Source organism: Sinocyclocheilus grahami, unplaced genomic scaffold, assembly GCF_001515645.1.
Source record: "Sinocyclocheilus grahami isolate Dianchi unplaced genomic scaffold, SAMN03320097.WGS_v1.1 scaffold1106.1, whole genome shotgun sequence".
NCBI classification, from domain to species: domain Eukaryota; kingdom Metazoa; phylum Chordata; class Actinopteri; order Cypriniformes; family Cyprinidae; genus Sinocyclocheilus; species Sinocyclocheilus grahami.
This window is the reverse complement of record NW_015506285.1, coordinates 105,154-121,813: the sequence shown is the minus strand read 5'-3', so window position 1 is coordinate 121,813 and position 16,660 is coordinate 105,154. Positions and strand designations below refer to the sequence as shown.

General features: G+C 43.3%; 1 protein-coding gene across 3 annotated transcripts in view; it reads right to left on the bottom strand.

Moving 5' to 3' along the window:
• Positions 1-5,263, bottom strand: part of LOC107566856 (mitochondrial fission process protein 1-like) — a 14,941-nt gene extending 9,678 nt beyond the window's left edge. Inside the window, exons 1-4 of one of the 3 annotated variants that reach the window (XM_016252413.1) lie at positions 5,069-5,263; positions 4,956-5,032; positions 2,434-2,561; positions 258-490 (exon numbers count right to left, since the gene is read on the bottom strand). In XM_016252413.1, the coding sequence (XP_016107899.1) occupies positions 258-490; positions 2,434-2,561; positions 4,956-5,025 (431 nt within the window). In that variant the 5' untranslated portion in view covers positions 5,026-5,032; positions 5,069-5,263. Of the gene's footprint in view, positions 1-257; positions 491-2,433; positions 2,562-4,955 lie in introns of all 3 variants that reach the window. The other 2 variants (XM_016252412.1, XR_001606558.1) reach the window with 2 other exon arrangements.
• Between the last annotated feature and the right edge of the window lie 11,397 nt (positions 5,264-16,660).

Below are 16,660 nucleotides of genomic sequence, written 5' to 3'. Positions count from 1 at the left end.
ACACACACACACACACACACCTGTCGATGGGTGTGATGATGAACACTCACACACACTCACACACACACACACACACACACACACCTGTCGATGGGTGTGATGATGAACACACACACACACACACACTCACACACTCACACACACACACACACACACACTTGTCGATGGGTGTGATGATGAACACTCACACACACTATGAACACACACACTCACACGTCGATGGGTGTGATGATGAACACACAAACACACACACACACCTGTCGATGGGTGTGATGATGAAGGGGATGGTGGAGAGGCCGATGGCGGTCGTGGTCCACTTGCGCACAGGAAGTGGCCAGCGTGTGGTTTTTCCCAGCAGGAAGAGCGAAGTGGCGCAGACGCGGTTGATGGTGAATCCAGGAATGGCCACCGAAGCCAAAGCCTGCCAGACGAACGTATCGACCACAGCGACGGCCACTCGCGCCGCCTTCCCATGATCCTCAGCGTGAGCCTGCAGACACAACCAGCCGAGCGGTCAGTGAGAGCAGACGAGAACGATCCAGACGGACCCAGGCCGACCCAGGCGGATCCAGACTGACTCAGGCTGAGTCAGACTGACCCAGACAGATCCAGACGGATCCAGACTGACCCAGACTGACTCAGGCTGACCCAGGCTGACTCAGGCTGACTCAGGCTGACCCAGGCGGATCCAGACGGATCCAGACGGAGTCAGACTGACCCAGTCAGATCCAGACAGACTCAGGCTGACCCAGACAGACTCAGGCTGACCCAGGCGGATCCAGACAGATCCAGACTGACCCAGACAGACTCAGGCTGACCAGGCGGATCCAGACTGACCCAAACTGATCCAGACTGACCAAGACAGACTCAGACAGATCCAGACTGACCCAGACTGACCAAGACTGACTCAGACAGATACTGACCCAGTCAGATCCAGACAGACTCAGGCTGACCCAGACAGACTCAGGCTGACCCAGGCGGATCCAGACGGATCCAGACGGAGTCAGACTGACCCAGTCAGATCCAGACAGACTCAGGCTGACCCAGACAGACTCAGGCTGACCCAGGCGGATCCAGACTGACCCAGACTGACCCAGACTGACTCAGGCGGATCCAGACTGACCCAGACTGACCCAGACTGACCCAGACTGACCCAGACTGACTCAGGCTGACCCAGGTGGATCCAGGCTGACCCAGACTGACCCAGACAGACTCTGACTGACCCAGGCTGACCCAGACAGACTCTGACTGACCCAGGCGGATCCAGACTGACTCAGGCTGACTCAGGCTGACCCAGGCAGATCCAGACTGACCCAGCCTGACCCAGACTGACCCAGCCTGACCCAGACTGACTCAGGCGGATCCAGACAGATCCAGACTGACCCAGACAGACTCAGGCTGACCCAGGCGGATCCAGACTGATCCAGACTGACCAAGACTGACCCAGACGGATCCAGACTGACCCAGACTGACCCAGACAGACTCAGGCTGACCCAGACGGATCCAGACTGACTCATGCTGACCCAGGCAGATCCAGACTGATCAAGACTGACCAAGACAGACTCAGACTGACCCAGACAGATCCAGACTGACCCAGACTGACCCAGACAGATCCAGACTGACTCAGGCTGACCCAGACAGACTCAGGCTGACCCAGGCGGATCCAGACTGACCCAGACTGACTCAGGTGGATCCAGACTGACCCAGACTGACCCAGACTGACCCAGGTGGATCCAGACTGACTCAGACTGACCCAGGTGGATCCAGACTGACTCAGGCTGACCCAGGTGGATCCAGACTGACTCAGACTGACCCAGACAGACTCTGACTGACCCAGGCTGACCCAGGCTGACCCAGACAGACTCAGACTGACCCAGGCTGACCCAGACTGACCCAGACTGACCCAGACAGATCCAGACTGACTCAGGCTGACCCAGACAGACTCAGACTGACCCAGGCTGACCCAGACTGACCCAGACTGACCCAGACAGATCCAGACTGACTCAGGCTGACCCAGACAGACTCAGACTGACCCAGGCTGACCCAGACTGAGTCAGACTGACCCAGACAGATCCAGACGGACCCAGACTGACTCAGACAGACCCAGACAGATCCAGACGGACCCAGACTGACTCAGACAGATCCAGACTGACTGTGACTGACCCAGGCTGACCCAGACTGAGTCAGACTGACCCAGACAGACTCTGACTGAGTCAGACTGACCCAGACAGACTCTGACTGAGTCAGACTGACCCAGACAGACTCTGACTGACCCAGGCTGACCCAGACTGAGTCAGACTGACCCAGACAGATCCAGACGGACCCAGACAGATCCAGACGGACCCAGACAGATCCAGACGGACCCAGACTGACTCAGACTGACCCAGACAGATCCAGACTGACCCAGACAGATCCAGACTGACTCAGACTCACCACCGCTGCTTTCCTGCCTTTGTCCAGCGCGTCAGCTGACACGTATGCGGTGGCCACGGCGTAACTGGCCCACACAGCACTGACCGGCACCAGCGCGCGGAATGCCTCGCCCACCTCGTTAGCGTAACCTGCAGACGAACATGCCACACACTTACGTCTGTGAAACTTCATCAAACCTCACATCAAGCACACAGAGCTGACGTTCTGGTTTTGTCAAGAAATTTAACAGAAGAAATCATTGTGTAACACTTTGTATGGTTAGTGTTTTCATCTCTCTGTGTTATAAGTGATGAGTGTGCTTGCTAGTGTGATGAAGAATGATTGGTTTGAGACTGTATGAAGTGAATGAACAGCTGTGCCAAACTGGAAGCTTGGTTAAGAAAACTGTGTGAAGAGTTTAGAAAAAGTGAGCTAAATATCGAGAAATGTGTCCCAGTGATCGTAAAGATGAACTGTAAAATACTTTAGTCAGACTAGAGCAATAATTTGTCTTTTAAGATGTGATATAAATGCTTTAGTGAGACTGAAGTCCAAACCCGACTGCAGCTTTAGCTTCATCCAGCACATAAACCTGTCAATCGCACTAGACTTGCCTTCAGAACGGACACCACTGTCAAATATTAATGTACTGCAACATACTTAAAATAAAATTATACAAAATACTGCTTCTGAAACATCTGGAAGGGTTTGTTGAGCATATCTGGTTATGAACTGTTTGCTCACTCATGTCCTCTGCTGGTTGGTTTTGGATAGTTTTACTTAGTACAATGAAAGCTACTATTAGATTTTGCAGATTTTACAAATCCAGATTTTGGAAGGACTTGGATTAGTTATGCTGGAGTTAGTTCAGGAGTGCTGGTCATGTATCATATAGAAACTAGAGTTTGTACGGTACAAAAAACACATTACACCTAAGGAATGAACCCATACAACATGAAAACTGGTGTGAGTGTGTGTGTGTGTGTGTGTGTGTGTGTGTGTGTGTGTGTGAGTGAGTGAGTGAGTGAGTGTGTGTGAGAGTGAGTGAGTGAGTGAGTGTGAGAGTGAGTACATAAATTTGTATAATGACAAAGGTATGACAAGGAGAAGGTGACTTTTCAGGAGTGAGTGTAAGAGTGTGTGAGTGTAAGAGTGTGTGTGTGTGTGTGTGTGAGAGTGTGAGAGTGTGTGTGTGTGTGTGTGTGTAAGAGTGTGTGAGTGTAAGAGTGTAAGAGTGTGTGTGTAAGTGTGTGTGTGAGTGTAAGAGTGTGTGAGTGTAAAAGTGTAAGTGTAAGAGTGTAAGTGTGTGTGTGTGTGTGTGTGTGTGTGTGTGTGTGAGTGAGTGAGTGAGTGAGTGAGTGAGTGAGTGAGTGAGTGAGTGAGTGTGAGAGTGAGTACATAAATTTGTATAATGACAAAGGTATGACAAGGAGAAGGTGACTTTTCAGGAGTGAGTGTAAGAGTGTGTGTGTGTTTAAGAGTGTATGTGTGTGTGTGTGTGTGTAAGAGTGTGTGAGTGTAAGAGTGTGTGTGTGTGTGTGTAAGAGTGTGTGAGTGTAAGAGTGTAAGAGTGTGTGTGTAAGAGTGTAAGAGTGGGTGAGTGTAAAAGTGTAAGTGTGTGTGTAAGAGTGTAAGTGTGTGTGTGTGTAAAAGTGTGAGTGTGTGTGTGTGTGTGTGTGTGTGTGTAAGAGTGTGAGTGAGTGTGTGTGTGTGTGTGTGTGTGTGTGTGTGTGTGTGAGAGAGAGTATAATGGCGCTGGAACGAAGGACTGTGCCTCAAAGTCAAACCCAGCATGTGACACTGAGGGAGGTTTGGAGGGGTTGGAGAAAAAATGATTCCTGACTGCTGATATCTTGGCTGCATCTCTCAGCCAGTTTGGACAGTCGTGGAACAAGCATGAGCTTTTATAAGGTAAGCATTTATTGCAGCACATGGAAGAAGATAGATCATGCTGCTTCATGACTCACAAGCATTAATAGCAACTTTGATATTAAAAGCATAACATATTTTGATGCCGACTTGGAACACTGAATCAAGATTCACCTTGATGGATGCCATTTATTAAAATAATTAACATTCATTACTGTTTCTTAACAGAAAGGTCAAATATCGATGTGCATGATATACATTTACTTAAATGTGTGTGTGTGTGTGTGTGTAAGTGTAAGAGAGAGTGTATGTGTGTGTGTGTGTGTGTGTGTGAGTGTAAAAGTGTAAGAGTGAGAGAGTGTGTGTGTGTGCAAGAGCGTGTGAGTGTGTGAAGCCCAGAGGACATCAACTCTTTAAATCCTGTATTATGAGCATGCATAAGCTGTAATAATGACAGTACAGCGACAATCAGCAGCAGGTCAGTGTGACATCATGACCCACAACTGCTGAATCTGAAATAATCACTGAAGAGCTCAAATCAAAGAGAGGCCAGATCACTCTCTCACACACACACACACACACACACACACACACACACACACACACACACACACACACACACACACACACACACACACACACACCTGGAGGTCACTCGAGTGTCTTTGACTCACCTAGAAATCTCACCCATGTGTCCCGATAAATGTCCACTTCTTTGCTGTGTATCTCGGGCGTGTGCTCCATCCTGACCCGTGTGTGTGTGAGAGTGAGTGTGTGTGTGTGTGTGTGTGTGTGTGTGCTCTCTGCTGCAGATCTCAGATCAGATCAGATCGTGTGCTGCGTTCTGATGTTCTGATGTTCAGCTGCAGCCAGACGCGCCATACTGTCTCCGAGGGAGCGTCTACAAATCACACTCCACATCATATTATTTGATATCTTATATCATATCTGATAACTGTGCTTCAGTTCAAAACTCAGTGGTGACTGGAGCTCAAAAGTTCATTTACTATTTCTGTTAACCACACGGGGGCTTAAAACCAAAATGATGCGTGAAAGTGTACTAAATACTGTAGAAACTTATATCAGCATGGTTTTAAGATAGTCCCTAAATTGGTTCTTACGTAACGTACTCCGGAAGTAATAATAATACAAACACATTAGTAATTAATTGCTATATTGTAGATTAGGTTTGCTCACTCTCGCAAATTTTCTAATGTATAGGGTGCACATCAAAAAAATTATATAAAATTCATTTAAAAAAAATCCGCGGTCTATAAAGTTCATAATTCATCTCACTCAGCTCTTCTCATCATCATAATTATGCATATATCACTTACATCATCAGTCTGACACAGGAATGATCACACCCGCCGGGCCCCTGACACAGAGCCTCCTCCTCGGGCCCCGAGCCCTCGTCCAGCTGGCACACACACACCTCGATGCCGGAGTCTCCGGTCACGTGTCTGCGCCGGCCGCTGGGCTCCTCGCGCTCCTGCTGCGTCTCCAGCCCCTGCTCTGGAGGAGAGTAGGGTGGAGGAGGCGTGGGCGGGTGAGCCATCACCTCCTCGTAGTCGGGCAGCTTACAGTCCGTCCAGAAGCCTGTAGGTGATGCACACACACGGTCAGAGCTCCACACAAACCACAGACGACTGACTGACCAGCTGCAATGAATGCAGTCTTAAGGAGGACTGATGGACTACACTGAATACGATCAGGCTCTTCTGAATGACAAGCTCAAACAAAAACATTAAAGCGCCATAACGGCCCGTCACATGACTCCTCTGACGTCATACGACTGTCAAACATCATTCACGTCTGTGTTCAGTGAATAATGGCAGCTTTGGAGACATATGGACTAATATTAATGTTGCATTATATTTAGCTGAGGACATCTGCTTTGTGTCATGGAGGAGCAAACAGCATAGATTGAGAAATGAGGTCACATTTTAGTTTGGGGACCAAATTAAGATACTTATGCTTTAGACACCACATGCCTGTTTGTGACTTGCTGCCACCTGCTGGCGGTTTTAATTTCACATTTATAGTATCTTTTTATTATTTCAATAATTTCAAATATCAGTTTTCAATGTTTTATTAATATATTAAAACATTATGCATTTGAAACTGCAGGTTAAATGCATTCATGTTCTGCACTAAACAGTAGCGTGTAAAATAAATACATTTATACTACGGAGCCGCTGAACGCTTGAATCTGATTGGCTGATGAGCGTTCTAAGGTGTGCAGTTATTTTCAGGGAAACGCACGGTGAACGTAGCTCCAGGCAGCTGTTGACCGCATTACATGACCAGATCACTTCCCAAATGATTGCAGTTATTTAAAGGTCCTTACAGCCTGAAACAGCAAAAGAGCCAAACCCCACAACGACACTGACCAAGCAAATAAATACAGTTAACAACAGGATGAAAAAGATCGATTATTTCCATCCTTTTGCCACAAACTGATGTTTTATTATGTACGGAAAGCACTATATTTATCCCGCTCGCTCGCTCTCCCTCACAGACACACACAGACACACACAGACACACACAGACACACACAGACACACACAGAAACACACAGACACACACAGAAACACACACAGACACACACAGACACACACACACAGAAACACACAGACACACACAGAAACACACACACACACACACAGACACACACAGACACACACAGACACACACAGAAACACACACAGACACACACAGACACACACAGACACACACAGAAACACACAGAAACACACAGAAACACACACAGACACACACAGACACACACAGACACACACAGAAACATAGGCTACGTGCTAATGTTGTTAGAGCTACTCTGACGATTTTATCAGTAAAATAGCAGCTTAAAGACCACATGTCATTCCTCACAAGCAAAGCACGGTTCTTGAGGAAAGTGAACTTAGATTCACTCAGAGAGGTCATCTCTCCCTAATAATTAACTGCATTATTGTAACTGCATTTGTCTGCAATGGCTCAAGCCTCGTTACTAGGTCTAAAATGATGTTTGGGAATTAGCAACGGAGCGTTGGATGAGATGTGGAAGAAACAATCCTACTCACAATAGCGTTTTAAGTAGAAAAACCAGACAAATGAAATATCTCATCTGATCGATGTCTTGAGGTGTGGTAACTGTTAGGACTGGGTAAAAAATACTGATGATATCTCGATATTAATCGATTCTCATTTTTACGGAACGTCGAAGCTCACTTCCCATCCAATATATCGCAATAAGCACCGTGCTTTGGTACTTTTAATATGAAACAAAGTCTCAGATTTCAAATTCTGTCCATTATATTGCAGTATTTAAACAATTAATGCCGTTTAATGTGGAGTGACAGATCGCTGTAGCGCCTCAGATCAACAGACGCAGCAGCGCGAGCCGCACGTGAACTGATCATCTCCTCCACATTACTACCAGTTATAGCACAAAATAAACATGACTAAACATCTGAAGGTAAGTTAAAAGAAAGAGTACAACTTTACAATCCGTTCCCTGTCTCATGTGATCGCTCAATCAGTGTTTCAGCCGCGCAAGGACCTCAATATAACGGCTTGAAAAGAGTGTCACATTTACCTCAGAAACGCATATTCGTGACCATAAACTCATTAGTCAGATAGAAAAATAAACTGTAGAGGGGCATTTTGCTAAATATATGCACCATATAACATATTCATTATCATTTTTACTGTTCTTCAATGTTTAATTTATGTTTGAATAAATCCATCAAGTTTATATGATGGCCACCGTTATGTTTATATTTCAAAAAAAACAATTGAAGTAGAAATATTATTATGTAACTGTAACTTTATTCTGGGTAAAAAATACTGATGATATCTCGATATTAATCGATTCTCATTTTTACGGAACGTCGAAGCTCACTTCCCATCCAATATATCGCAATAAGCACCGTGCTTTGGTACTTTTAATATGAAACAAAGTCTCAGATTTCAAATTCTGTCCATTATATTGCAGTATTTAAACAATTAATGCCGTTTAATGTGGAGTGACAGATCGCTGTAGCGCCTCAGATCAACAGACGCAGCAGCGCGAGCCGCACGTGAACTGATCATCTCCTCCACATTACTACCAGTTATAGCACAAAATAAACATGACTAAACATCTGAAGGTAAGTTAAAAGAAAGAGTACAACTTTACAATCCGTTCCCTGTCTCATGTGATCGCTCAATCAGTGTTTCAGCCGCGCAAGGACCTCAATATAACGGCTTGAAAAGAGTGTCACATTTACCTCAGAAACGCATATTCGTGACCATAAACTCATTAGTCAGATAGAAAAATAAACTGTAGAGGGGCATTTTGCTAAATATATGCACCATATAACATATTCATTATCATTTTTACTGTTCTTCAATGTTTAATTTATGTTTGAATAAATCCATCAAGTTTATATTTCAAAAAACCAATTGAAGTAGAAATATTATTATGTAACTGTAACTTTATTATTGTAAAAACCTCAATTTTAACCTTCAATATTATAGTAATGTAGTACCAACTGACTCTCGTGTATATTTTACAGCATTAGTTGAGAGATTTTTATTGGATATATATAGAAAATAATCGATATTGAATCGAATCATGAAATTTGTGTCAAAACCCAGCCCTAGTAACCGTAGTAACTTCGGTCCACACCCTGTGCATTATTTTCTAACAATTCAACGGCCCGTCGTCAAATATTCCTCACCTAAATGCCACTTCAGGTGCAGCTTGTGTTTCCTCTGCACGGCAAAGATGAAGTTTGTTGATACTGATTTCATTTGCATGGATAAATGTCTTATCATTCTAATTCACTGATTACACACAAGAATCTGACTCAAAAGATAATGCACACTTTTAGAAAAAAAAAAGGCTTAACTTTATTATTGTAAAAACCTCAATTTTAACCTTCAATATTATAGTAATGTAGTACCAACTGACTCTCGTGTATATTTTACAGCATTAGTTGAGAGATTTTTATTGGATATATATAGAAAATAATCGATATTGAATCGAATCATGAAATTTGTGTCAAAACCCAGCCCTAGTAACCGTAGTAACTTCGGTCCACACCCTGTGCATTATTTTCTAACAATTCAACGGCCCGTCGTCAAATATTCCTCACCTAAATGCCACTTCAGGTGCAGCTTGTGTTTCCTCTGCACGGCAAAGATGAAGTTTGTTGATACTGATTTCATTTGCATGGATAAATGTCTTATCATTCTAATTCACTGATTACACGCAAGAATCTGACTCAAAAGATAATGCACACTTTTAGAAAAAAAAAGGCTTTATAAAGGTAAAAATGCCCATAAAAGGTAAAAATCAATTCAAACTTATCAGAAACGTATGAAATCAGAAAAATATGAATATCAAAAACTTTAGGAGTCAGTTTAAGATACCAGCACAATAACACACTCAGCTAAATATCGTCTAATTATCGTTATCGATGAAATCCCAGAAAATTGTGAGATATTATTTTCTGTCAATATGGCAGAGCCCTAGTGTGGAGGCAGTACTCACGCAGGTTGAGAGGAGGAGGAGGAGTGATGAAGGAGCTGGAGGCTCCCTGATACGCCATCAGACTGATCTCCCGCTGTCTCTGCTCCTGCTGCAGACGCATCTTCACTCGCCGGTGTCTGTATGCACAGCAGCAGCTCAGCATGATGATGAGGCTCCAGACCAGCCAGAACCCTGCAGACACACCATCATCATCATCCTCATCCTCATCCTCATCCTCAGTCCTGCTTACACTCTGGGGATCAGTCATGTGCTACCGCAGCGAATCTCTTCCAGTGTCACACGACTTCAATGTTTAATACAGGTAACTGATTACATTAATAAATTGTTGATTAATCCACTTCAGCTCAAATGTGTTTCAGTATTTACTAGGCATGCACCGAATGTTCAGCAGCCAACAGTATTTGGCTAAGCCAAATCCGAGAAAGCCAAAGGACAAATAAATTGTACCGAACAATGACGTGACGCGATCAAATAGAGGTGCGCACTAACACAAGATAACCGAGCTTCACAAATTAGTGAAGTGGCTTTAAGAAGAGAGCTGGAGCAGTGAAAATACCCATTTCCACCATCAGGGCAATAATTAAGAATTTCCAATCAACAGAAGATGTTATGAATCTGCCTGGAAGAGGACGTGTGTCTATATCGTCCTAATGCACGCTGCGGAGGAGAGTTTGAGTGGACAAAGACTCTCTGAGGACCACAGCTGGAGAACTGCAGAAAGTTCTAAAGAATCTTCGGCCAGGAATTTTCATTTCAGTGCATCCCTTGTATTTACAGCAATGATGTTTTCATACAGATGTCACAACGCAGAAAAATCGAAATGTTCCTAAAACAAGCTTCATTTTCTTTGGGCAAAATATAAATTTCCATTTGAGTCGATATTTGAGCTGAACATGCTCTTTTTACGGACTGGTGGACCAAACACTTCATTAGCACTGTACTGTTGTGTGTGTGTGTGTCTCTGTGTGTGTGTGTGTGTGTGAGTCTGTGAGTGTGTGTCTGTGTGTCTGTGTGTCTCTGTGTCTGTGACGATTTCATGGGATCCGCACACAGAGCGCAGCAACAACAACAACAATAATAATAATAATAATAATAATAAACAATATCAACAGCCGTAGAGCGGCACTGAAGCTGAACCACGTCCGCGGCTTCTCATTACATCTGAGACTTCTGCGCGTGTATCGGTGTTTTTATTGGTCTATTATATGTTTATGCAAAAAATAATAATAATAATTATATATATATATATATATATATAGTCATTAAATTAATGTTCGTAATGTGTTTATTTTTTCTACAACAGCAAATCAGATAAATACACATTGTGAAATACCCTACGGAGCATCGTAATTAAAAGACTATATAAGAAGAACTAATGAATGCATTTTTGTATTAATGCGTTTTATGAAATGCAGACAGTTTTTGCATATTTTTAATGTAACATGCGCTTATTATTCCCCTGACGTCACCCAGATGATGCCATGAGGCAGACTCAGAGTCTCTGGCTGTTGTGCATCAGCAGGCATTAAATCAGGACTCATTAGTACATAGCTGCAGTGATTAGCTAATTAACAAAGGGCATATACAGACCAATGGGTAGCTAATGAAGGACAAAAAGACAGGACTAACAAATGAAATTAAAGCATATTAGAAAAATAAACAAGAATAGGTACAATAACAAATAAACTTCAATACATTGAGAAAGAAAGACTCTTTGATACAGCTTTTATCCCCCAGGTTTCACACTAATGAGCTCGTCTGGTCACTGATGAATTTACTGGTGGCTTTTAGTAATAAACAAGTTTCGTTTAGAACTATTAGTGCCTCTTTGTGTTTGTCTGCTGAATGGATCGACTCTGAATGGATTTGTTGCAGCTGCAGCTCCTCATGATGAGCACTAGATGGAGGCCTTTCTCATTATTGTGCTGCGCTTCCTCACACACACACACACACACACACACAAACACACACACAGGAGTTACAATAATAGATCTATTACAGCAGTGTTTTCCTCGTGTAACAGTAGTAGTGATCAGTGAGAAGAGTTCTCCGTATCCCAGACCTCTGTGCCACAGCACGCTCTCAGCGCTAGACTCGCTTCTGCCTGTAGTTATGCTGTTTTGCACCTGTGCATCTTTCTTGCATTTACAATAAATCAAAACGCACCTCCTCACTATTCAATTTCCAGAGTTCTCACCTTGTTTCGGCGTGATTTACCACGAGACGCCCGCATTCTCCTCCGCTTTGCTCTTATGGGACATTAACATATGACTCTCTTTCCAAGACTTCTAATAGATCTCCAATACAATTTTCATTTATATAGCCCACTTCATACATGATTTGAGTGTTTTGCCATGATGAAAACCCAGCGGAAAAGAACAGAAGTATACACTCCAGTCTAATTTATGTTACACTTTTTATGAATTGTTGTTAGATTGTGTACGTTTCATGATTAATTAGTCATATTTTGATGACTACAGTTTAATTTAACCATTAACCCAGAACGAGGGATCCAGAAGGGCCCTATGCTTCTCAGGAGGCTGAAAACAGTTCTAGATTATTCTTGATTCTAATCAGTGTTTTGGTTTCTGATCCGCACATTTGGGACATGTCAGGTGCTCTTCATTCGGGAGACCCATGTTGGGAACCATTGCTAAAGCACAAGAGCACAAGGACTTTCCTGATGAACTCTTTTTTTACACGTTTATATTTTTCACACGTTGAGAGCTCTGTTTTCCGAGTGGATTAAATCCCCCTTTACACCAGGAAGGCTGTACGCTCATCACTGAGATGCATTATGGGACTGAGTGAGTGCGCTTCATAAGGTTTGGGACACCACTACAGTGGCTATCCCTTCAAATGTAAGACACAGCCATTGAGCTTCTGAATGTTATTTCTTCAGACTCATAGTGTAACCAGTTACTTTGTCCTGTAATATTCAGCAATGCTTTTACACTTACTCTTCTTACAAAAAAAGTTTTACATACATACGTAAATATGCTTACTTTGAAATCTAAATATAAGGTGAAGCTGTGATTTCATTCAGATCATGATGGTTTAGATCAGTGCTTCTCAAACCTGTCCTGTGCAGGTCTCCTTTATCAAACACACCTGAAGAAGTACTGGTTTACACTGTCAGAGGCTCAAAACACATGTAATCTGTCAAAGCACTGGACACAACAACATATAACGCCAATGATTAATGACATTTCCACCTACTAACATGCATTGCAAATGCGTCATCTGTCATCACACTCTACATCACTACATTCACAGGAGCGCTGAACATTACTGAACAAACGAAGCCATGTTACACAGCTTGTGAATGAGCAGCAACCATTACTAATGTAGTAAATAATGTGCTCATTACAGTGAAGTTTGAATGCTAAGTTTTGTTGCGGTTTCTAACACGATCACGTGTCGGTGAGTAGACAGAGCTTCCCTGAAGTCCGGGATTCATTCAGGACAGACGAGCGTTTAACCCAAAGTATACTCCAGTTTTTACAGTACACTAGGGTTTGCGTACAGTGTGCATGATGCAGAGTTCAGCAACAGTATGTGCACACTTTTCACGCTTAAGCACATGTGCCCCGGAGGCGCAGCTCGCATTTGCACCTTGCATTTTTTCACTAAATAGTAAGTGCTGCTACTGAAGACAGCAGTAGCACTAATGAGCGCTTGTGTGAGGGGTTAATAGATGCACAGTTTAAGTATAAATTTTTCATTGCTCATAACTTTGAAGAGCAATAGACACTAGACAAGGACAAAACTTTCCAGTGCGCATGTGTCGAGTGCCTGTGTTCAAACTCTACACAGAGACTATACTTCGGTGAACGTGATTTCAGCAAGTGCAAATTGTTCCTGGATCAACATTCCAAGCAACCAATCAGAATTGAGGGATAAGTTTACAGGAAATGTGCGTTTTAGCCTAACAACCAGAGTTAGGTGCTTCTATGCCCTTGTTATTCAATTATCATTTCCTTCTGATTTTAGGGATACATTATGGATAGGGTTAGGTCTATGTTTTGGACAATAATGTTGATCCAGGAACATGTCGGCAGGTTTTTCCGTCCGTGCTCACAGTCAGTAGAGTGTACGTTAAAAACTTGCGTTCTCAATTGTGCACTAAACAGAGCAGAATGTGGGAAATGAAGTACGGGCCGAAGCAAACTTGGGCTTTACACACACGGTGTGTTCATGTGTTTCTGACCACCTCCATATGTGCTTTCAGTGATCCGATCACCAAACGTTTCAGACCCTGTTTACACCTGTATTTACCGCTGAGCACAAAAGTGCATGTTAATGCCAGGTGTACAGGATGAGTCAGACACAAGACATTACCCTGTACTTCTTTTTCTGTCCCTTTGTCTGTGAATAATAAAGAAAGTGTTGTGTAAGTTGCACGCAACAGACTAACAAGGGGTCCGAGCTCTCTTTTATGTGCATATGTTTTTATGCGCTACTCAGATTACTGTTAGGACACGTGCCATAAATATCATGTTCACTTTATGTGCTGCTGAAGTTCTCCCTAGTGCTTTGAGAAATCCTCCAATGGCAACTGAATTTATTTCTCAGTAAACAAGCAGTTTTCCTTCAACATCAAGTAAAGTCAGTAACTGCACCCAAACTCCTTCACACCATCCAGAGCTGTAAAGTGTGTTCAATCAAACTCTGCTCCGTTTATAGAGTCATAACAGTCCCACTGAGAGACGATGCCACAATCCCTATCATTGTCCACTGATTACACCGTTGATAGAAGCGAAGCGCTGCGTGGGAGGCCAGAGATCGCGCCTCCGCGTGGGTCAGGGGACGGTCCGGCGCTCTGTTTGAAGGCCTGAGACACAGACATATGAGGAGATAGTGGCTGGATGGAGAGGGTTCGGACGGGGGAGTGGGAAGAGCATTTAACACAGAGTACACAACTAAACCGCAGCTTTACCATGAGACCTGTTTAAAGAGAGTCTTTCTGGGAAACTTCTGAATCAATGGGATGCTTTCTTCACCTTTCTAATTTTTTGTCCTTTTGTTTTGGTTTTGTCTTTGAGAGTTTCTGAGTGGAGTGTGTGTCAGTAAACTGAGAGACGATGCCACAATCCCTATCATTGTCCACTGATTACACCGTTGATAGAAGCGAAGCGCTGCGTGGGAGGCCAGAGATCGCGCCTCCGCGTGGGTCAGGGGACGGTCCGGCGCTCTGTTTGAAGGCCTGAGACACAGACATATGAGGAGATAGTGGCTGGATGGAGAGGGTTCGGACGGGGGAGTGGGAAGAGCATTTAACACAGAGTACACAACTAAACCGCAGCTTTACCATGAGACCTGTTTAAAGAGAGTCTTTCTGGGAAACTTCTGAATCAATGGGATGCTTTCTTCACCTTTCTGATTTTTTGTCCTTTTGTTTCGAATGGTTTTGTCTTTGAGAGTTTCTGAGTGGAGTGTGTGTCAGTAAAGACACATGATGGAAGCTGATCAGTGTAGATCCCAATTCTTCACATCTGATGGAGTGAACTGAGCAGCCGTTCTCTGTAGCATTGTAAGGATGATAAAACACACAAAGCATGAATAACACACGTAAAGCTGGTTGCAGTAATGTTAAAAAGCTTCATGAGGTTGTCAGTAAATGATCAAGAAAGAACGAAACATTATATTATATATATAAACATAATTACGACTTCCAAACTCCCAGGAACCTGCTTGAGGACGGATGAATAATCACTGGGCCTGCCGCAGGTCAAAGGTCATGATCTTGACTCCTCTCTGACTCCAGATTTCACTCACGCCAGCCGACAGACAGCAGCCATCGCTCACGGAGTCCTGTTCATTTTTGAGAGGATCTTTTTCCATTTTGTGCATCGGTCTGTCTGTCTGTCTGACTCTTTATCACCTCCGCCGCGAGAGAGAACCGCCGCCATCCGTCATTACGGCACACGATGACAGCTCCTCACGCATGCATGAAAGAAATAGATTTTTACATTTGGCCAAATCCGGGGGGTTACTTTAGTGTAACCGATTCGATATTCTCCAAACGAGCCGGGCGATATATATACGAACACGGCGAGACAGATGTGATGATCTATAGCCCGCTCTTAATGGATTCTGTCAACTTGAGAGAAAAGACAGGCCTTCCACTTTTAGGGAGAAAAAGACATAATGTGTGCAATAAAAACATAATTATTCAATTGATTAGGCCTGTAATTTATGCTATTTGTCGCCGTCTGAATGAGATGGGAGCGTCAAACATGGCCTAAGTAGGAAATGAAGCGACAAAAGAGAGGCAGTTTCTGGTCCTGCGTCATCACACATCAGATCAGATGAAGAATCAGCTCAAACACGTCTGATAGAGAGAGAGTGCATCGGTCACCGGCAGCTAAAGAACGAGCTTCAGCTCACATTCAGACACCAGAGGCTCTTGACTAAAGGTTTGCTTTGCTTTGATGCACAATTCATTCACAGGTCACATCCTTCACTAGTAAAAATGCCATAATTTATTTAAAATACATTTATTTCATACTAAGTATACTTCAAATCCATGAACATATTTATTGACATCTCACTTAAGACTTACTGTAATAAAATCATAATTCAACTTTATTTGGCATGTTTCGATATTGCACATACATTTTTTTATATTATACCTAAAATGTGTTTTAATGTCACTATTGATAATGATTGTATGATTTCTGTATAATATCAGTCTATAAATGCAAGATATATAAAGTGTACCTGAAATATACTTGCAATAGTTCCGCTTTAGCACAATCACATATACTTCAGTATATCTTTAGTTGGACCACTACTTCCACACAATTTGAACCGTTTGGTAGATATTATGGATTTCAT